Source organism: Microcaecilia unicolor, chromosome 7, assembly GCF_901765095.1.
Source record: "Microcaecilia unicolor chromosome 7, aMicUni1.1, whole genome shotgun sequence".
Classification (NCBI taxonomy): Eukaryota; Metazoa; Chordata; class Amphibia; order Gymnophiona; family Siphonopidae; genus Microcaecilia; species Microcaecilia unicolor.
In genome coordinates, this window is record NC_044037.1 from 242,735,967 (window position 1) to 242,759,333 (window position 23,367).

Below are 23,367 nucleotides of genomic sequence, written 5' to 3' on the forward strand. Positions count from 1 at the left end.
TGGAATTAGAAAAGGTACAGAGAAGGGCGATGAAAATGATAAAGGGGATGGGACGACTTCCCTATGAGGAAAGGCAAAAGCGGCTAGGGCTCTTCAGCTTGGAGAAAAGGCGGCTGAGGGGAGATATGATAGAGGTCTATAAAATAATGATTGGAGTTGAACAGGTAGATGTGAAGTGTCTGTTTACGCTTTTCAAAAATACGACTAGGGGGCATGCGATGAAGCTACAATGTAGTAAATTTAAAACGAATCAGAGAAACATGTAATAAACTCTGGAATTTGTTGCCAGAGAATGTGGTAAAAGTGATTAGCTTAGCGGATTTTTAAAAAGGTCTGGGCGGCTTCCTAAAGGAAAAGTCCATAGACCATTATTAAATTGGTCTTAGGGAAAATCCACTATTAATGGGATAAGCAGTATAGAATGTTTTGTGCTTTTTTGGGATCTTGCCAGGTATTTGTGACCTGGATTGGCCACTGTTGGAAACAGGATGCTGGGCTTTATGGACCTTTGGTCTTTCCTAGTATGGCAATACTTATGTACTTATCATTTTGTCTTCTTTAACAGGAACTATGGGAGAGCTACCAGAAATCTTTTTTGACTAGGTTTTCTCTAACTTACCAAGCGGCTAATAGCTGGAATTCTCTTCCATCTTTTTTAAAACATAAGGAACATTATTCAGAGTTTTGGATATTACTAAAGACTTTTCTTTTCAGAAAATATGTTCTGTAATTTATAGATGTAGTATTTCGGCTTTAAATTTTCTATCTATTTTGTATAGTTACCTGGAGTATGCTCATTTTCTTAATGTTATCACCTTAGAAGTTGTTGGTTGTAGCGGGCTAGAGGATCTTAATGTAATGTAAAGGTGTATGTCCATTTGACAAAATACAATGTGTCATAATCAGCTCTTAATCAAAATGGTAAACTCACAATCATAATTATTTAGTCATATATATATATATATATATATATATATATATATATATATATATATATATATATATATATATATATATATATATATATATATATATATATATATACAGTGGGGGAAATAAGTATTTGATCCCTTGCTGATTTTGTAAGTTTGCCCACTGACAAAGACATGAGCAGCCCATAATTGAAGGGTAGGTTATTGGTAACAGTGAGAGATAGCACATCACAAATTAAATCCGGAAAATCACATTGTGGAAAGTATATGAATTTATTTGCATTCTGCAGAGGGAAATAGTATTTAATCCCTCTGGCAAACAAGACCTAATACTTGGTGGCAAAACCCTTGTTGGAAAGCACAGCGGTCAGACGTCTTCTGTAGTTGATGATGAGGTTTGCACACATGTCAGGAGGAATTTTGGTCCACTCCTCTTTGCAGATCATCTCTAAATCATTAAGAGTTCTGGGCTGTCGCTTGGCAACTCGCAGCTTCAGCTCCCTCCATAAGTTTTCAATGGGATTAAGGTCTGGTGACTGGCTAGGCCACTCCATGACCCTAATGTGCTTCTTCCTGAGCCACTCCTTTGTTGCCTTGGCTGTATGTTTTGGGTCATTGTCGTGCTGGAAGACCCAGCCACGACCCATTTTTAAGGCCCTGGCGGAGGGAAGGAGGTTGTCACTCAGAATTGTACGGTACATGGCCCCATCCATTCTCCCATTGATGCGGTGAAGTAGTCCTGTGCCCTTAGCAGAGAAACACCCCCAAAACATAACATTTCACCTCCATGCTTGACAGTGGGGACGGTGTTCTTTGGGTCATAGGCAGCATTTCTCTTCCTCCAAACACGGCGAGTTGAGTTCATGCCAAAGAGCTCAATTTTGTCTCATCTGACCACAGCACCTTCTCCCAATCACTCTCGGCATCATCCAGGTGTTCACTGGCAAACTTCAGACGGGCCGTCACATGTGCCTTCCGGAGCAGGGGGACCTTGCGGGCACTGCAGGATTGCAATCCGTTATGTCGTAATGTGTTACCAATGGTTTTCGTGGTGACAGTGGTCCCAGCTGCCTTGAGATCATTGACAAGTTCCCCCCTTGTAGTTGTAGGCTGATTTCTAACCTTCCTCATGATCAAGGATACCCCACGAGGTGAGATTTTGCGTGGAGCCCCAGATCTTTGTCGATTGACAGTCATTTTGTACTTCTTCCATTTTCTTACTATGGCACCAACAGTTGTCTCCTTCTCGCCCAGCGTCTTACTGATGGTTTTGTAGCCCATTCCAGCCTTGTGCAGGTGTATGATCTTGTCCCTGACATCCTTAAACAGCTCCTTGCTCTTGGCCATTTTGTAGAGGTTAGAGTCTGACTGATTCACTGAGTCTGTGGACAGGTGTCTTTCATACAGGTGACCATTGCCGACAGCTGTCTGTCATGCAGGTAACGAGTTGATTTGGAGCATCTACCTGGTCTGTAGGGCCAGATCTCTTACTGGTTGGTGGGGGATCAAATACTTATTTCCCTCTGCAGAATGCAAATAAATTCATATACTTTCCACAATGTGATTTTCCGGATTTAATTTGTGATGTGCTATCTCTCACTGTTACCAATAACCTACCCTTCAATTATGGGCTGCTCATGTCTTTGTCAGTGGGCAAACTTACAAAATCAGCAAGGGATCAAATACTTATTTCCCCCACTGTATATATATATATATATATACACCAATAATTATCACTTAATGATTATAACACACTTCATAATTTAAACTGACTGTTTGTTTGTTAGTGGTTTTTCTGGAAAACTATATATTACAGAAAAATGTTGATGTTTCTGTGATCAGCATTCAAACATCTATAAGAAACACCCAATCTCATCATAAAAACAAAAATCGTGTTGTCTGGTGAGAACTTGGGTCAGAGTTCACAGCCAGCCATACCATTTGCTGAGAGAAAGCAGAAAGGACAGGTTACTTCTGTTGGGGCTTTTCTTCCCAAAACAGTCAATTTCATATCCTAATTTGCCATCGGCGTTGAGAGCAGTGCCAGATGACATTTCTTTGTGGACAGTGAAGTACACATTTCAGCCAAGTCCTATGTGAGGGAAATATTGCAAGGTTATATTCCAATTCAGGGTTGTAAATTCTATTAGATTAATCCAAGTTTGTTGAAGAAAAAGATATTTTCCTGAAATTTATTTTCTAGTGTTTCAGCACTAGGCTCATAAATTTAGGCAAATATGGCAAATCTAAATTTATAAGCTTAAATTTTAAGCTCCTAAAATGGATTTTTATCTGAAAACTAAGGGCCCTGTTTACCAAGCCGCGTTATAGGTGCGTGTTTAACGCGTGTTAAACATGTGTGCATGTTAACCATGTATGCACCTACAATATCCCTATAGGCGCCTACATGGTTAACGTGCACACTAATTGTAGGCGCATTAAAAACGCTAACGCGCCTTAATAAACAGGACCCTTAGACTCCTAAGTTTGGCAGAAAATACAGGATATATTTGAGCCTAACTTAAGAGCATAGATTTTAGGATCTCAGCAATTTTTGAGTATCGAGCCCATGGTTACCCATGGTTATTTACATTCTGTATGTATGAAGTCATGTAATGGTTCTTAATTACATGCTGTATGTATGAAGTAATTTAATGGTTCTTAATAAAGGGATTTTATTTTTGCTAGAAAACCATCTACAATGGCATGATAAGACTTACTTGACCTATTCAAACTGGAGATCTGGAAGACCTCTTGTAAAAAATAATAGTTTTTATGCTGGTGTAAGCTTGGATGGTTCCTGGGATTTACTTAGTTCTGATCAAGCTGACTACTTTAAGCAGCATAGCATCGTTACATGTAAAATTGAAAGAGGTAAGTGATTTTGAAACAATTTGGGGGGGAACCAGAGAAACAAATTTGAAGGCTGATAACGACCGTAAAACTGCAATGTAGTCCCAAGTTGATCCTTGTGCATCCTTTACAGCTAAGGATCGTTTATGAATTTTATAAAACTGGTTGTTTCCTTAGCTATTCTGTCTGTATTTAAGGGGCAATATGTGTTAAATTGTTTTAGGCATGAATGTTTCCTCTTGTAAAGTTTTTTTTTGTCTTAAAAAAAATCTGAGGTAGAAGAAAAGAGAGAACGTTTATTAAAAAGTCTTTATAGCTAGTACTCTATGTGCCTTTTCTGAATTCTGCATTTAAGTGATTTGCAACTTTTGGGTGGTACATGAGTGTAACAAAACCATCCACACATTATGATAAGGCAAGTTTCCACTACAGTCATTGGAGATCATGCCATAATATTGAGGGATCCCAATACACCAGCATGCATTGTATTTCCACTAATGCATATATAGTTTTATTTACCCTTTTTTCAGGCATAGGATAAAATTATCCTATTAACTATCTCTAGCAATATAACCTCCTGATGTGTTATTTGAGCATCTGTAATGATCCAGCCTTCTTTCTTTGATAGCTTGGGAGTTCCATCACAGAATTCTTAAATTCTTCCCAGAAAAGTACCTTTTCCTTAGCGTCCCTCCGGACCGGGCCATAATGACTGTTGGGTTATGCACGCCTACCAGCAGGTGGAGACTGAGAAGACTGATTTCGAGGCAGCCAGTAAGAGCTGTGCTCAGCCCCCTGGAAACCTCAGTATTCTCAGTCTCCAGCAGGTGGTAGATGTTGTAAGCCCCTTGGTCTCAAAATGTCTATTCTGTTTTTCCTTTCTAATTTCTGCTAGCTCAGGTAGAAATACCTATTTCTTTTCTCAGACTAAAAAGATTGAAGTTTTCTTTTCTCTCATACATCTGTGTGCCGTTTTGGTTATCTTCTGGCAGAGGTTAAGGCCCATGGGGTTCTCTATTGCTTCGGGGGTGCTACACTGGGATGGCCGGGTCCCTCCCTCCTATCCCTGAGCTTTCCCTGTATGTCTGAGGGCTCAGAGTAGACTCTGGTCCGTTGCTGGTCTCAACCCCTTCGAGGGAAGGGAGTTTGCAGAGCCGCAGGGAACAGTCACTATATGATAAAAGAAAAAAAAAGAATTCAGTACTAGGCAGGTGCAGTGGCTATAGCTTGCTGTCGTAGCTGTCTTCTTGCAGGTTCATGTTAGGGATCCTCTTCCTGTGTTCTGGTTAGGGGTTCTGGTGTCATGTCTTTTCTGGTGGTGAGGTGTTTACTGCTGCGGGGGTTCTCGTTCTAGTGTGACGTCAGTTCACCTTGGAGCAGCGGGGTTCCATTTATTAAAAAAGAGGAAGTAAGAGGACTTCTCAGTTTAGTGCGGTTTTTCAGCAGTGCTGGTTTTGAGTGCGGCATTAGCGGCTTTCTGCACCGCTTGGGTTTTCAGCGGGGGAAACTCCGCCATTTTGTTTGGGTTTGTAGTTGCGGAGGAGCGGCCCATACCTTTCTAGCAGCAGTCTTCTATCGTTCCGTCGGCCTCTTCGGTAGTGCTGTGAGGACAAACCGCCCTTGCAGAACAAGAGTTTTTGAGTGTGCGGGAGCAGACTGTATATTTTTTTTCAGCTGCTTTATAGTGGAGGCAGTGTAGGGCGCAGACTGCCACTTTTTGTTTTTATGTCAGGAGCAGGAGTCTCCTGTGCTCTGTCCTGTGGTTCCCGGCATGGCAGGAATTTTGCACGTTGGTCAACCCCATTCCTTGCTTCGAAGCTTCCAGAGTCTAATACTATATTCTCCGAGGACAAGCAGGCTGCTTGTTCTCACTGATGGGTTGACGTCCTCGGCAGCCCCCTCCATCGGAAAGTTTACTAGCAAAGGCCTTTGCTAGTCCTCGCGCGCCCATGCGCACCGCGCATGCGCGGCCGTCTTCCCGCCCGAAACCGGCTCGAGCCGGCCAGTCTTCTTTCGTCCGCACTCGGTACGGTCGTGTTACGCCGTTCGTGCCCCAGAGAGTCGACCTCGCGCGTCCTTTTCGACGTGTTTTTGTCCTTTTTTTCCTTGAGAAAAGTTCGGGAAGCGCTCCGGTAGTATTCCGGAAGACCCTTTCGGGTTTTCTGCCCTTCCCGTATTTCTTAGTTTTTGCCCCGTAAGTTTTCTTTCGTTGTCGGGGTAGGCCTCTTTTGGCCTCGGTCGAGATTTTTCTCCCTCTAAATTTTGGTGCTTCAATTTTCGCCATTTCGGCTTTTGATTTCGCCGGCGTGATTTTTCCGCCCATGACATCGAAGCCTTCCAGCGGCTTCAAGAAGTGCACCCAGTGCGCCCGGGTAATCTCGCTCACTGATAGGCACTCTGTGTGTCTTCAGTGTCTAGGGGCCCAGCACCGCCCTCAGAACTGCAGTCTGTGTTCCCTGTTACAAAGGCGGACTCAGGTAGCGAGATTAGCCCAGTGGAACGTTTTGTTCTCGGGCTCTTCGTCGGCATCGGCACCGGAGGCATCGAGTGCATCGACGTCGTCGGCGTCCGGACCATCTTCCTTGGCTGCCGCTCCATCAACTGCATCGAGGCATCGGACCTCTGCATCGGCGCCGAGGCATCGGGCGACTGTATCGACGTCGGTGGTACCGAGACTTCGTCTGCTGATGTCGTCGGACGGAGGTGCATCGTCAGGAGTGCAGGTGAGGGCTGTCCATTCCCCTGCTGGTGGCGGTGAGCCTTCGGGTGGGTCTCCTCCTACCCTGAGGGCTCCTGCGGTACAGCCCCCCCGGGATCGACCCTCTTCGGTCTCGGCCCCGAGGAAGCGACGAATGGATTCTATGTCCTCCTCGTCGGTGCCGGGGAGCTCCGGTGACATGCTTCGGAAGAAGTCGAAGAAGCTTCGACACCGGTCTCCTCCCCGCGTCGGCACCGAGAGCTCTGGGTCGCCGAGGGATTCGGCACCCAGCAGGCATCGGCACCGAGAGGACCGCTCACCCTCTGTTCAGGAGGTGTCGATGCGCTCCACTCTGGACAGCCCGGAACAGCCTTCTCGCCCGGAACAGGTTCTGGCGTCGACGCCTGCATCGACCTCTCAGCCTTTCTCTGCAGCCGCTCTAAACGAGAGCCTCCGGGCCGTTCTCCCAGAGATTCTGGGAGAGCTGTTGCGCCCTACCCCTCCGGTACCGGCGGTGCTTGCGCCTCCGGTACCGTCGAGCGTGGCGCCGGCTGGTCCATCGCCCAGGTTGAGGTCCCCGACGTCGGTACCGCGTGCGGTGCCGACCGCGGCCACCTCCCAGGAAGGCTCCCCGACTACGTCGGCGGAGGGAGCTTCGCCGATGCGGGTGAGGGAGTCTACCTCTCGACGCCCCCACCGTGGACGGGGTTCCACCGAGTCGAGCAGGGCGAGGTTGCAGACACAGGTCCGTGAACTTGTGTCTGACACCGAGGGTGAGGCCTCGTGGGAGGAAGAGGAGGACCCCAGATATTTCTCTGACGAGGAGTCTGAGGGTCTTCCTTCTGATCCTACTCCCTCTCCTGAAAGACAGCTTTCTCCTCCCGAGAGTCTGTCTTTTGCTTCCTTTGTCCGGGAGATGTCTACGGCCATCCCCTTCCCGGTGGTTGTGGAGGACGAGCCCAGGGCTGAAATGTTTGAGCTCCTGGACTATCCTTCTCCACCTAAGGAAGCGTCCACTGTTCCCTTGCACCATGTCCTGAAAAAGACATTGCTTGCGAACTGGACCAAGCCACTAAGTAATCCCCACATTCCCAAGAAGATCGAGTCCCAGTACCGGATCCATGGGGACCCAGAGCTGATGCGCACCCAGTTGCCTCATGACTCTGGAGTTGTGGATTTGGCCCTAAAGAAGGCTAAGAGTTCTAGGGAGCATGCTTCGGCGCCCCCGGGCAAAGACCCTAGAACCTTAGACTCCTTTGGGAGGAAGGCCTACCATTCTTCTATGCTCGTGGCCAAGATCCAGTCTTACCAGCTCTACACGAGCATACACATGCGGAACAATGTGCGGCAGTTGGCGGGCTTGGTTGATGCTCTTCCCCCTGAGCAAGCCAAGCCTTTTCAGGAGGTGGTCAGGCAGCTGAAGGCTTGCAGAAAATTCCTGGCCAGAGGAGTTTATGACACTTTTGATGTTGCGTCCAGGGCCGCTGCTCAAGGTGTGGTGATGCGCAGGCTCTCATGGCTGCGTGCCGCCGACCTGGAGAATAGACTCCAGCAGCGGATTGCGGACTCGCCTTGCCGTGCGGACAACATTTTTGGAGAAAAAGTCGAGCAGGTGGTAGAGTCTCTCCACCAGCGGGACACCGCTTTCGACAAGTTCTCCCGCCGGCAGCCTTCAGCCTCTACAGGTAGAAGATTTTTCGGGGGAAGGAAGACTGGTCCCTATGCTTCTGGTAAGCGTAGGTACAATCCTCCTTCCCGACAGCCTGCGGCCCAGGCTAAGCCCCAGCGCGCTCGCTCTCGTCAGCAGCGTGCGCCTCAGCAAGGCCCCTCGGCTCCCCAGCAAAAGCAAGGGGCGAGCTTTTGACTGGCTCCAGCAGAGCATAGCCGACATCCAAGTGTCAGTGCCGGGCGACCTGCCGGTCGGGGGGAGGTTGAAAGCTTTTCACCAAAGGTGGCCTCTCATAACCTCCGACCAGTGGGTTCTGCAAATAGTCCGGCAAGGATACACCCTCAATTTGGCCTCAAAACCTCCAAATTGTCCACCGGGAGCTCAGTCTTACAGCTTCCAGCACAAGCAGGTACTTGCAGAGGAACTCTCCGCCCTTCTCAGCGCCAATGCGGTCGAGCCCGTGCCATCCGGGCAAGAAGGGCTGGGATTCTATTCCAGGTACTTCCTTGTGGAAAAGAAAACAGGGGGGATGCGTCCCATCCTAGACCTAAGGGCCCTGAACAAATATCTCGTAAAAGAAAAGTTCAGGATGCTTTCCCTGGGCACCCTTCTCCCCATGATTCAGCAAAACGATTGGCTATGCTCTCTGGACTTGAAGGATGCCTACACACACATCCCGATACTGCCAGCTCACAGACAGTATCTGCGATTTCAGTTGGGCACACGCCACTTCCAGTACTGTGTGCTACCCTTTGGGCTCGCCTCTGCTCCCAGGGTGTTCACGAAGTGCCTAGCTGTGGTAGCAGCGGCACTTCGCAGGCTGGGGGTGCACGTGTTCCCATATCTCGACGATTGGCTGGTGAAGAACACATCCGAGGCAGGAGCCCTGCAGTCCATGCAGATGACTATTCGCCTCCTGGAGCTACTGGGGTTTGTGATAAATTACCCAAAGTCCCATCTTCTCCCAGTGCAGAAACTCGAATTCATAGGAGCCCTGCTGGATTCTCGGACTGCTCGCGCCTATCTCCCGGAGGCGAGAGCCAACAACTTGTTGTCCCTCGTCTCGCGGGTGCGTGCGTCCCAGCAGATCACAGCTCGGCAGATGTTGAGATTGCTGGGCCACATGGCCTCCACAGTTCATGTGACTCCCATGGCCCGTCTTCACATGCGATCTGCTCAATGGACCCTAGCCTCCCAGTGGTATCAGGCCGCTGGGGGACTAGAGGACGTGATCCATCTGTCCACGAGTTTTCTCAAATCCCTGTATTGGTGGACGATTTGCTCCAATTTGACTCTGGGACGTCCCTTCCAAATTCCTCAGCCGCAAAAAGTGCTGACCACGGATGCGTCTCTCCTGGGATGGGGAGCTCATGTCGATGGGCTTCACACCCAAGGAAGTTGGTCCCTCCAAGAACGCGATCTACAGATCAATCTTCTGGAGTTGCGAGCGATCTGGAACGCTCTGAAGGCTTTCAGAGATCGGCTGTCCCACCAAATTATCCAAATTCAGACAGACAACCAGGTTGCCATGTACTATGTCAACAAGCAGGGGGGCACCGGATCTCGCCCCCTGTGTCAGGAAGCCGTCAGCATGTGGCTCTGGGCTCGCCGTCTCGGCATGGTGCTCCAAGCCACATATCTGGCAGGCGTAAACAACAGTCTGGCCGACAGGTTGAGCAGGATTATGCAACCTCACGAGTGGTCGCTCAGTTCCAGGGTAGTGCGACAGATCTTCCAAGCGTGGGGCACCCCCTTGGTGGATCTCTTCGCATCTCAAGCGAACCACAAAGTCCCTCAGTTCTGTTCCAGGCTTCAGGCCTCCGGCAGACTAGCATCGGATGCCTTCCTCCTGGATTGGGGGGAGGGCCTGCTGTATGCTTATCCTCCCATCCCTCTGGTGGGGAAGACTTTGTTGAAACTCAAGCAAGACCGAGGCACCATGATTCTGATTGCTCCTTTTTGGCCGCGTCAGATCTGGTTCCCCCTTCTTCTGGAGTTATCCTCCGAAGAACCGTGGAGATTGGAGTGTTTTCCGACCCTCATCACACAGGACGAGGGGGCGCTTCTGCATCCCAACCTCCAGTCTCTGGCTCTCACGGCCTGGATGTTGAGGGCGTAGACTTTGCCTCTTTGGGTCTGTCAGAGGGTGTCTCCCGCATCTTGCTTGCTTCCAGGAAAGACTCCACTAAGAGAAGTTACTTCTTCCATTGGAGGAGGTTTGCCGTCTGGTGTGACAGCAAGGCCCTAGATCCTCGCTCTTGTCCTACACAGACCCTGCTTGAATACCTTCTGCACTTGTCTGAGTCTGGCCTCAAGACCAACTCTGTAAGAGTTCACCTTAGTGCAATCAGTGCATACCATTACCGTGTGGAAGGTAAGCCGATCTCAGGACAGCCTTTAGTTGTTCGCTTCATGAGAGGTTTGCTTTTGTCAAAGCCCCCTGTCAAGCCTCCTACAGTGTCATGGGATCTCAATGTCGTTCTCACCCAGCTGATGAAACCTCCTTTTGAGCCACTGAATTCCTGCCATCTGAAGTACTTGACCTGGAAGGTCATTTTCTTGGTGGCAGTTACTTCAGCTCGTAGAGTCAGTGAGCTTCAGGCCCTGGTAGCCCAGGCCCCTTACACCAAATTTCATCATAACAGAGTAGTCCTCCGCACTCACCCTAAGTTCTTGCCAAAGGTCGTGTCGGAGTTCCATCTGAACCAGTCAATTGTCTTGCCAACATTCTTTCCCCGTCCTCATTCCTGCCCTGCTGAACGTCAGCTGCACACATTGGACTGCAAGAGAGCATTGGCCTTCTACCTGGAGCGGACCCAGCCCCACAGACAGTCCGCCCAATTGTTTGTTTCTTTTGATCCCAATAGGAGGGGAGTGGCTGTAGGGAAGCGCACCATATCCAATTGGCTAGCAGATTGCATTTCCTTCACTTACGCCCAGGCGGGGCTGGCTCTTGAGGGTCATGTCACGGCTCATAATGTTAGAGCCATGGCTGCGTCGGTAGCCCACTTGAAGTCAGCCTCCATTGAAGAAATTTGCAAAGCTGCGACGTGGTCATCTGTCCACACATTCACATCTCATTACTGCCTGCAGCAGGATACCCGACGCGACAGTCGGTTCGGGCAGTCAGTTCTTCAGAACCTGTTTGGGCTTTAGGATCCAACTCCACCCCCCGAGGGCCCTGTTTGTTCTGTTCCAGGCTGCACTCTCAGTTAGTTGGTAAATTTTTTAGGTCAATCTCAGTTATGTCCTCGCCGTTGCGAGGCCCAATTGACCATGGTTGTTGTTTTGAGTGAGCCTGGGGGCTAGGGATACCCCATCAGTGAGAACAAGCAGCCTGCTTGTCCTCGGAGAAAGCGAATGCTACATACCTGTAGAAGGTATTCTCCGAGGACAGCAGGCTGATTGCCTCCCCTTTGGAGTTGAGTCTTCCCTTGAAGTGTATTGTTTTGCTACATACTGGACTGGCCGGCTCGAGCCGGTTTCGGGCGGGAAGACGGCCGCGCATGCGCGGTGCGCATGGGCGCGCGACGACTAGCAAAGGCCTTTGCTAGTAAACTTTCCGATGGAGGGGGCTGCCGAGGACGTCAACCCATCAGTGAGAACAATCAGCCTGCTGTCCTCGGAGAATACCTTCTACAGGTATGTAGCATTCGCTTTAGTGTAAAGTGTAAATAAAACTATCTCTGGTAATGATTCCTTTCTGACGACCAGAATCTGTGTGATGCAGCACAAAATATTTAATTTCTCTAGATTCTGGATGATACAAGGACAAAATATAATATTTTCTTTAGAATCTGAATGGGTTGAGGAAACATTCTGTATTTTCTCTACAGTCTGAATGGTGCAAGGACAAAATCTATTTTTTTTTCTAGAATTGGGAAACTGCAAGGACATAACCTATTGTTTTTTTAACTAGTAAAGCTTACTTGCCAGGTCAAAATCTGCTTGCTTCTGTACGTGGTTCATGTTTGTTTTCCTTTTGTATAACACCTGGAATTTACGCTCCTATTTATTTATTGAGGGTCTGTTTTTACAGTCTGTTTTACCTTTTTATCTGCTGTGCTGTGTTCTCTCTGGTCTTCTAAGAGACCTAGCCGTGTGTCAGCCCTGATATTTCTGGGGCTGTGTTACCTTTCACCCATCTGGTCTGCAGTTTGTTCATGACTTTCAGGTTTAGGGCCAGTAACTGCATTGGTACTGCCTGGTGGTTCAGCACATGCTTCCAGCCTTGCTCACACAGGGTTTTTTTTTCCAGAGGGCTGTCTGAATGGTTTGGTACAACTAGAGAGTTGTGGTCTAATGGTTAGAGCAGCTGTTTCTGAACCTGACTTTGTGGATTCAGCTCCCACGTTTTTGTATATTATTGTGTACACTGTTGGAAGATACTTATTTATCTGATCTGCTACATAAGGTGCTCATCTCCTCTCATTCCTAAGATAGGTAGCAAAGCACTATCTGTTGCGTTGTTAGGTTACCCGTAGCCCAGTGGACAGTTTAGGGGTGATTCTCCTATTCTGTCACATCTGTAAAAAAAAAAAAAAGACCTTTACACTTTAGAAAAGTCACAACATATGTCCACAGGAGATTGTGGCAGCATGTCAGTTTCTCGTATTTTTGGTTTCTGCGGGTCTATTCTCAGTTAGATCTTCTCTTAGCCTTGGGGAACCATACGTCTTATCTTTCTTTCTTTTTTTACAGTTTCTAGTTCTGGATACATCGAGGACTATATGTAATGCTTGTTATTTGCTCTTATTTTGCATTGACAGTTTCTGTCCTCGTCATCTTAGTGAGATGGCTTACAGTTTTGTTTCTCTCCATACCTGGTGTATCAGTGGTCTTTCTTCAGCCGTTGGCAGGGGATTTATAACTTTCATTTCGAGCCAAAGCGTTTTTTTGTTGACTCATGGTTTCCACTTTTGTTTCTCCATACTTGGTGTATCAGCAGCCTTTCCACAGGCGTTGGCAGGGGATTGCTAGCTATCACAGCTTGCACATATTGCCCTTTTGGATTTTGATTCACTTTCTCTTGCTTGTTTATCACTTTTCTCCTTTGTGATCTCATTTCTCCTTAGTGGCCTCATTTCTTTCACATTTGAAACTTGCTGCCTTCTTGTTGTTCTTGCTTTCTGATATCCTGTAAGTCTAAATTATACAAAGGCTTGACAGTGCATTTTTCAGCATGCTACCGGGAGTCCCCCCAGTCTCCTCTGATGGTTATTGCGTCCCCACGAGGCTTAGCCTCGCCAGGCGTTGCTATCTTCCGCATTTCTCTTACATCCTTCTCTGCTCTGTTTAACCCTGTCTAGGTGAGATCCTACAGGGCGAACTTTTTCCGGAGATGGGAAGGCGGTAAAACGAGAGGGCATGAAATGAGATTGAAGGGGGGCAGACTCAAGAAAAATGTCAGGAAGTATTTTTTTCACGGAGAAGAGTAGTGGATACTTGGAATGCCCTCCCGCGGGAGGTGGTGGAGATGAAAACGATAACGGAATTCAAAAATGCATGGGATAAACATAAAGGAATCCTGTTTGGAAGTAATGGATCCTCAGAAGCTTAGCCGAGATCGGGTGGCAGAGCCGGTGGGGGGAGGTGGAGCTGGTGGTTGGGAGGTGGGCCTTGTTCTGGGCAGACTTCTACGGTCTGTGCCCTGAAAATGGCAAACAAATCAAGGTCAGGTATACACATAAAGTAGCACATATGCGTTTAAATTGTTGGGCAGACTAGAAGGACCATGCAGGTCTTTTTCTGCCGTCATCTACTATGTTATGAATGGTGCACCAGGACAAACTGTTCCATCTCTCATTCCCTCAGTCAGCCATGTTCTTGGTGGCTATTTTTGATCTTTTTTTTTTCTGAATCCTACAAGTTTCCTGGTGGCTTCCTAATGAATTGGGAACTCCCAAGCATAAGGTGTTCGGCATTTCTACAGATTTCCTTGTGTTGGATTCGCAGAGTAGTCTGCTGCTTTTCTTAGTCTATGAAGGTCAGTTGGCTTCCTGTATCTGTTCTTTCCCAGGAATTAGGAGTCAAGGGGTTGCTTTGCTCCTGGGAACTCAGCTGCTTTCCCTCCAACAGCTGTATCGCTATTTAGGGATTGTTGAGACTGAGGAAGTTCCACCTAGCCCTCACACAGTCTTCCTTACTCTGTTATGCTTCCTATCTTGGCTGCTCGGCTTCTCAGTTGCCAGCAGGAACTTCTGGACCCATTTTCTCTCTGCTGCCAGTCTCTTGCCTTTGCTCAGCTGGGATGGCGGTTGTGGTTCCAGGATTGGAGTGATTCGTCTGTGACAATATGCGTTGCGCCTCCTCTTCGGGAACACGGCGGTGGTCGGTCAGGGAGGCCCCTGTCTATTCTCATCTGTTTGAGCAGCAGGATCTGCTGTCTTGACGGGCTGTGAGTCTTCCTTGGACAGACAGATTCCTTTGGGGTTTTCTTGGGAGATGGAAAGGCACAGTTCCTGGATTTCCTCGTGTTTTCGGTTTGGTCTCTTAGGCCGTATTTGGTAGTTCTTCAAATCAATAGTTTTGTTAGTTCTGTGAATCCACAGTTCTTTCCAGGTCCAACGACTGAGTCCTGTACAGCTTTTTGATGCCTTCTGCCTTGTCACTGATGGGCCCATTGTTCAGACACTGGCGATTTTCTCCTGTTGGCTTGGCTCAGATTCTTGCTCCTGTCAATGCTGTACTTCTTTCGCTTCTGTCTTAGTTTGGGATGTCTCGGAGATCACTCCTATACCCATGGGCTGGTCCGCTGCCATTCTGCGGTGCCACATATACTTAGTGTTTTGGCCTGGGGGAATAACCTTGATTTCTCTTTCAGTCAGGTGGCAACACTGGCTTCTTTTAGGTTGCTCCTTGAGTGATTGTGAATCTTTTTGAGGCTGTGTGGTTTTTGCAACAGTGTTTGCCTCTTTCATCTCCCGAGTGACTTTCTTTACTCTTTGTGATTATCGCTCTGCTTCTTCTTCTTCCTTTGCACTCCTTTCTCTCCCCTCTTGTTTTCTCGGCCATTTCATAGATGAGTTAGGGGGCCTAAATGGGCTCGCTCTCTATCTCCCCCTCAGGGCTCTCTTTCTTTCTGTGGCTTGGGCCCTTGAGAATGTTGGGTTCACCAATTTCTTTCTTCAGAAAGTCTGGTCGTTTTTCATATTTCCATTCTATAGTCCTTATTCGTCTAGGATCTGTCTGGGATTTTGCAGGCACTTCATTCTTCGAAGGGGTTGGCAGGGCAAACTACGTAGTAGCTGCCTCTGCGTGATATGGGGAGAGTGTTAGTGCTAGAGTTATCTCACGCATCCATTGTTCGGTGATTTCACAGGTCTTTTCCTTCTGTCTCGTTGCACAGTTTCTTCCTTCTAGTTCTGGAAGGGTTCAGGCCTCTGAATAAGTGGAAATTTCTATGGCAACTCTGACGAGTCGTATTCTAGGCTTCGGTGTCCTGGATATCGTTTGGTATGGTTGGGCAGATGTCCAGGTGCTCCGGGTCTCGGTCTTTGGTTAGATGGATCTGACGTGGTTCTTGTTTGGTCCCTCCCATGGTTTACTGCTCTAGTACTTCCCAACAATCGTTCTGGGCCGGTTCGGAGGGATGCTAAGGAATAAGAAATTAGGTCCTACCTGCTAATTTGCTTTCCTTCAGTCCCTCTGGACTGACCCAGAATGACTGTTGGGAAGTACCCAAGCAGTAAACCACGGGAGGAACCAGCAAGGTCTCTCTGATTGTAGGTGGCTTAATGAACCGACTGGTGCACAGATGTATAGTATCTCTTTCCTTTTGCTTTGCTGTGTGAATACTGAGGTGCAGGCAGGACTTTCTCTAATTCTGAATCGTCCCACCCTTCACAAAACAGGAAGTCGCATCAGAAGGGGTGGGACAGTTCAGAGTGCCGCTGTCTGGGTGAAGACTGGGTGATTTGAAGGTACGCGGGGTGGGGGTGGGCAGGGAATTGCAGAGCTTTGTTAGGAAGTGAGAGATGTCAGACAGTTTATCCGGAGGGCAGAAGGTAGAATGCAGATAAACTGTCTGACAGGGGGTGCATATGCAACATATGCACCTTGAATAGATACTCCACTTACCTAAGGCCACAAGTAGCTGCTGTAGGATTTGAACCAGGGCTTTCCAGTTCCCAGCCCGCTGCGTTCACCATTAGCCTACTCCCTTTGATACTCATCCTCCCTGATGCTGAAAATGGATTCTACAGAAATTCCATCTTATTCATCTGCTACGCTGGCCAGGAATGAATCACCATATAAGGGCATTTCTTATCCACAGCTTGTTCAGAAGATGGGTAAGAAAGTACCTTTCTCCCTGCAGCAAGATTTTGAACCAAGGGCAGATGTTTTTGGCATCTTAAAAATGAATTGAGGCACTAAAAGCTTTAAAGTTTGAAGCATTTGTTTGACCCCCACTCAACAGCAAGATGTCAATCACAGTCCCAGTGGGAAAAAAAGTCAACATTTTAATGCTGAGAATTGCTGTGCAGCATTCTGATAGATTTGCCCTCCACATTGTGGATACATTCCCATGGTCTATTTCATGTTGTAATGAGATGGTTTAGGTTTTTTTTTTAATGGTTATTGAGCAGTAGATGCTTTAATGCTTAGTTTATTGAAGGTACTTTAAACTTTTATTAGGATTTATTTACCACCTTTTTGAAAAGATTCACCCAAGGGGAGTGTACAGCAAGAATAACCTCTACATAAGCAGTACACAGTTTACAGAGTATACTGTAGCATAGTATGTTACTTCAAGTTCCAATGTCAATGCAACATACATTAAAACATCCAATAATAAACAGCACAGGAGTAAGCGAAGGTGGACATATAGGGATAGAGTAACTGACGTTTGATAAGTGGTCTTAACAGAGAGAAAATTTTGCATGTCCGGACAACCGGGTGGGTTTTGCCAATCTGCCCGTTTGTCCAGATTTCTGGATAAACAGGCAGGCTGTCCTATAGGACGGCCCGCCAGCCAGCCTGCCTGTTTGTCCAGAAATCCGGACAAACGGGCAGATTGCTAGCCTCCCCTCCCCTTACTACTGCCCTGGTGGTCTAGTGACCTCTTCTGCCTTCGGGGCAGAAAAGAGCCCCCCTCTTTCCTGCCTGGAGTGCTGCCCTGTATGTATCCTTCCTGTTGCTGGTCTCGGCGCCGATTCAAAATGGCCACCGAGAGTTGAAGTGACCTTGTGAGGCTTCAACTCGGTGGCCATTTTGAATCAGCGCCAAGACCAGCAAGCGACAGGAAGGATGCATGCAGGGCAGCGCTCTGGGCAGGAAAGAGGGGGGCTGTTTCCTGCCCCAAAGAGGTCACTAGACCATGTTAATATGTGTTACAACTTGAGACCCCTCCACTGGAATAGTGGTGGGCCGAGCTCTATAGCCTAAGCTGCTGTAAAACACTGACTAGGCCTGAAAATCTGATGATGGCCTTGTAGCTGAGTGCCTGCGGAAGCAGGACCGGTTGGCAAGCCTTATCAGGATCTGGTGTGACATTCAAATACAGTGTAAGGGCCAAGATGGAGGAATTAATGGCTAAAATAGTAAGAAGTTAGGTTCATAAAATGGAGTCTGATTTTGGAAAGATGGCGTCCTGTTCATGAGATATGAATACTAGTCTCTGTATGTTAGGAAACTTGTTTACAACTCAGAAAGTTACAGTTATGAAGAAATAGGTGAAAGGAGGGAGGAATGAGGACCCGATATGCGGTTAAGCTAACTGTCAGAAAGTATGATTCACATATGGGAAAAAAATTGTGTGCCCATTGAGTTTAATGGGCAGAAGAGAGTATTTAAGATCTGCAAATCTAGGCGGAGTTTGGAATTTTCCCCAACTCTACCCAGAGGGCAGAACTACGGTCGGTTAACCTGAGATCTTGACTGATGAGTGTGCCAGATTGATTGAAGTTCCAAGTGGTGAGAATAAAGATCATTTCTAACACTTATCCTCCTAGTCTGTGCCTAAATTTCTTGACTGCATACCTATTTCTGTGAACACACCTACACAAATTATTCCCCGTAGTATACATATAAGCAAGGAAACTCCTGCTCATTAGTGCATTATGTGGGAGAATAGATGCCCAAAGATATACTTAGACACTAGGAATCAGAAAGCTGAGGTCCTAGATAACAGACTTAAATTGAGCCTTCTGAAACCCACTCTTCACCTCCGTGGGCACAGGTCCCCCGGAGATCTAGAGAGGGTACACTAAAACAACCACCAGGGCAGTAGTAAGGTAAGGGTGTGTGTGTGATGGGGGAGGGGAAATGTGACAGGGCGGAGCGAGGGCATGAAAGGGGCGGGGCATGTGCCCTCCTTTTTTGGGGGACAAAATATGGTAACCCTAAGTGCACCATGTTATAGAATACACTTTAGCGAGTTCTGCTTGTAAACCTCAATGCCAGAGTGCTGATAATTGCTTGTTAATATACAGTTAACAGCACTGATTAGCTAATTAACCAGTTAAGTTATGCGCATTGTTATTGAATATGTTTTGATTTCTGTGTAGACATTAAGGTGCTTTATATAGAATCCAAGGGAAAAGGTGTGTATGTAGTGAAAAAAAAAAAGTCCTACTGCAGTAAGTGCAGCCACTGTTGGTTGTTGTGTGTGTGACTATCTAGTTTGCTGCTTCTTTTATCAAAGGCTTCCTCCATGTCTATCTCTGCTGACTATAGACTTTTCCTCCAGGACCTTGTACAAACTTTTTTTAAACCCAGATACACCAACTGCTGTTACCACATCCACTGGTAATTACTTGCAAAGCTTAACTATTCATTGAGTGAAAAAATATTGCCTCCTATTTTACTTGCATTTATTCAGAGCTTATGGGTACTTTTCCCCATGGACTTTGCATCAGTTCTAAAAGAAAAAGTGTGCACTTGGCTTCTTTCAAAAAGTGCAGAAGGAAAAATTATTCACAGAGACTTGAACCTCCATTTTATTTCCTATGGATATTCTGAAAAATCAGTCAGTGTTGAACATGCAGAATTTGTGTGCGTAGTTGCTTCCCCTTGCTCTCACTCCAGAATAGCCTATGCAAAAATGCAGTTAATTTGTGCATGTTATGGAACAATGCATCATTATCTACCAGGTGCAGGGCCTTTGAAATTGCTTTCCCAATGTATGTTTGAGATCTTATTCATTATTTCGTACAACCTTTAAGACCTATCTTTTCAGTTTAGCACTCCCTTCAATCTGATATTAAAAAAGCATGAGGGAATGGTGTATTGACACAGTAGTTCTTTTTCCCTTCCCCTGACTCCTCCTCTCCAATCCTTGCATAGTTCCTCACTTAGGGGGTCTTTTACTAAAGATCAGCTCGAGTTATCTGCATCAGGGCCCCGTAGGAATAAAATGGGACCTGCTGCAGATAACTCGAGCTAACCTTTAGTAAAAGACCCCCTTTAATTTTTCCCTGGAAACTCCTAACCCTACTCCCATCTCCTTTGCTCCTTTTTGTAGAGTCACTGTAAGGTTGATGTATGTGTGGATTTTACTTTCCTGTCTTTCCGATTTAGAGTTCTTTCATTTTTCTTGTTATCTTGTAAACCGCTCTGATATAGCAAATGTTTAATAAACAATTAGATGTATTTGATTATTTCTGATGCATTAATGGATAATTTTGAACTTAGATCCTAAAGAAGACTACAGCAAACCACTGGATAAACAGTTTGGAAACAATACTTACAGTATCATCACAAACAAAGTGACTTGGCATGAAGCAGTGCGAGAATGTAAACAAAAGAGAGGGCACCTAGCCAGCATGCACAATGAACCAGAGCAGATCTTTCTGGAAGATACTGTGAAACGAGATGGATTTGCACTGTGGCTTGGACTATCCAGTCATGATGTAAGTTATAGAACAGTGTAGCCTTGAAATGTTTCCACTCTTCTCTGCTCTCCTCATATCACAAGATGTTTTAGTTATTATGTGATTATATAATATCTGCAAACAATGCTGTGTTACCATTAAAAAAAAAAAAAAAAGCCCAGCTACTTCCATTCTGAAATGCTTACTTAACTGCAAGTTTGGTTACATAGGCAGAAGGGCAAAAATTATAATAAATGACTGGGAAATTAATCATCCAGGTAATAGCCGTAGCCAGGCAGTTTTGGTACCTGTGGTCAAGTTTAACCTCACTGTGTATACAACACTGCAAGCAATACACAGTCACAAGAGCTGTCTCTCTCTCTCTCCTCCTGCCCCCCTTCACTTGCATGCTTGCACTGTCTCTGCACTCTCTTCTTAGTCTCCTCACCTTGGTGAGCTCTCCATCCCTGACCTCCGTGGCTTCTCACCAGTATTTTCCCAACCTCCCAGCATAAGTCAGGTACATACGCTCCCCTATCCCATCTGACATTCTCCCCTGTTTGACTCCTCCTACCTCCGAAGCTGTAGGCCTTTTCTGGTTCATTTGGGTACTACCAATGTGTCTACTTTGTGTCAGCGTTCTTCAAGCATCAGGACTGCACTGCTGATGCTGGTGCCAACTATTTTAGGAGGGGGAAGAAGGATTGCTTCCCTCCCAAATAATGCACAGCAAAATAATACAACTTATTGAACAGAATAGTGTTTACAGTATTCTGTGCTGATACTTTAACACTTGGCTCTGTCAGCCCTAGCTTCCCAGTATAGCAACTTCCTGTTGGCCATGTGAACAGGAAGCAGTATTGTAACAGAAATTCTGACAATACATATTATATGTATTAGCTGTACCTAATGTTTGGTAACTCAACTGCATTTGGCAGCCTACCAAAAACACTGAAAGGTAAATTTTATGGTTGCCAGTAATAACTGTACCTAATGGGTAGAGCAGCCGGCTAAGAACCAGGGAAGCCAGGGTTCAAATCCCAGTGATACTCCTTCAGATCTTGGACAAGTCACCTAACCCTCCATTGCTTAAATACAAAACTTAAATTGTAAGCACTCCAGGGGCAGGAAAATACCTACTGTACTTGAATGTAACTTGCCTTGAGCTATTGCTAAGAAATGTGTTGTGTAAATCCAAAGTTCAATACCAGGCATAGTGTGAAGTAATATAAAACACGACATATGTCACTCAGGACCTACAGTGCAAGTCCAGCATACCTTAATAGCAGTAACTTCCACAAGTCACACAAGGACCTACCTAGGAAAAGACAGCACTACAAACACTACAATGGGTGCTAGAACGTCAGTGCACTTACTAGAAAACTAAATAAGCCAGATTAGTACAGATTGACCCTGCAGTCAGTGCTAACAGAAAACCATGTCTTTCACTCACACACAGATCGTCACCCAGTAAGTAACCATGAACTAAAAATAAACTGAATTCCAAGAAGCCAGATTCTTTATACAGTGCAACACCAGGGAAAGAGAAATAGTGATGCATATCCCCCTGTACTGTACAAAATGTAAAGATAGTAGATGTAAATTTCAAAAACTGACATATTCAAATCATTACATTACGAATTAACAAATACAAATAAATAAAAAATGGAAAACGTAACATTTTATTGGACTAAATACATTTTTCAATGAGCTTTTATAGGCCAAAACCTCCTTCCTCAGGTCAGGACAGTATACTTCTGTTATGATATCCTGTTCTGACTTTAAAAAAAAAAAAAAAGGTTCCAGAGGAGATCCGGGAAATTATAGACTGGTGAGTCTGACGTCGGTGCCGGGCAAAATGGTAGAGACCATTATAAAGAACAAAATTACAGAGCATATTCAAAAGCATGGATTCATGAGACAAAGTCAGCATGGATTTAGTGAAGGGAAATCTTGCCTCACCAATCTACTACATTTCTTTGAAGGGGTGAACAAACGTGGATAAAGGTGAGCCAGTTGATATTTTGTATCTGGGTTTTGAGAAGGCGTTTGACAAAGTACCTCATGAAAGACTCAGAGGAAATTGGAGAGTCATGGGATAGGAAGTAGTGTTCTAGTGTGGATTAAAAACTGGTTAAAAGATAGAAAACAGAGAGTAGGGTTAAATGGGTCAGTATTCTCAGTGGAGAAAGGGTAGTTAGTGGGATTCCCCAGGGGTCTGTGCTGGGATCGCTGCTTTTTAACGTATTTATAAATGACCTAGAGATGGGAGTAACTAGTGAGATAATTAAATTTGCTGATGACACAAAGTTATTCAAAGTCGTTAAATCACGGGTGGATTGTGAAAAATTACAAGAGGACCTTACGAGACTGGGAGACTGGGCGTCTAAATGGCAGATGACGTTTAATGTGAGTAAGTGCAAAGTGATGCATGTGGGAAAGAGGAACCCGAATTATAGCCACGTCATGCAAGGTTCCACGTTATGAGTCACAGACCGAGAAAGGGATCTAGGTGTCATCGTCGATGATACGTTGAAACCTTCTGTTCAATGTGCTGCTGCGGCTAAGAAAGCAAATAGAATGTTAGGTATTATTAGGAAAGGAATGGAAAAGAAAAATGAGGATGTTGCAATGCCTTTGTATTGCGCCATGGTGCGACCGCACCTCAAATATTGTGTTCAATTCTGGTCGCCGTATCTCAAAAAAGATATTGTGGAATTAGAAAAGGTGCAGAGAAGGGCGACGAAAATGATAAAGGGGATGGGACAACTTCCCTATGAGGAAAGGCTAAAGCGGCTAGGGCTCTTCAGCTTGGAGAAAAGGCGGCTGAGGGGAGATATGATAGAGGTCTAAAAATAATGAGTAGAGTGGAACGAGTAGATGTGAAGCGTCTGTTTACGCTTTCCAAAAATACTAGGACTTGTCGCATCCCTCGCCAACTCCGTCTGTGCCTACCTAGAGGCCGGCCCGCGGCCATGGCCGGCCTTGACCCCGCCGCCGGGCGATGCACCTGCTCCTCGCCCTGATGGCCGGCCATTCCAGTCTCGGGGAGATACCGGCCAAAAGCGGGGGCCGGCCGCCGCTGAGACTGCGGCCGAAGACCGGCCAGCTGTGACTTCCGGTTCTCCATCGCCGGCTATGGAAGTTGGGCTCGCTCCGGCAGGGAAGATGGCGCCTAGTGAACGCGGGAATCAAGATCCCGCCCTGGAGGACCCTGATTGGGTGGTTGGGACCAAGGCTCCGCCCGAAGACCGGCCTTGAACCACTCCGAAGGGTTCCTTGAGGGAGCTCCCCCGAAGTCTCCACCCCTGTCAGCTGAAGCTCGCTTGCTGATTACTAGTAGTATTTAAAGCATCACCTCCGGCAGGCATTGTCCCGTCTGTGGCCGTGACCACCCTCAGA

At 46.5% G+C, this 23,367-nt stretch overlaps 1 protein-coding gene across 1 annotated transcript in view; it reads left to right on the forward strand.

Annotated features, from left to right (window-relative positions):
• LOC115475119 (lymphocyte antigen 75-like) overlaps positions 1–23,367 on the forward strand; it is a gene marked incomplete at its 5' end in the record, with an annotated part of 231,824 nt that overhangs the window by 128,093 nt on the left and 80,364 nt on the right. The window contains 2 exon segments of the mRNA XM_030210860.1: positions 3,621–3,806; positions 19,787–20,004. Coding sequence (XP_030066720.1) covers positions 3,621–3,806; positions 19,787–20,004 — 404 coding nt within the window.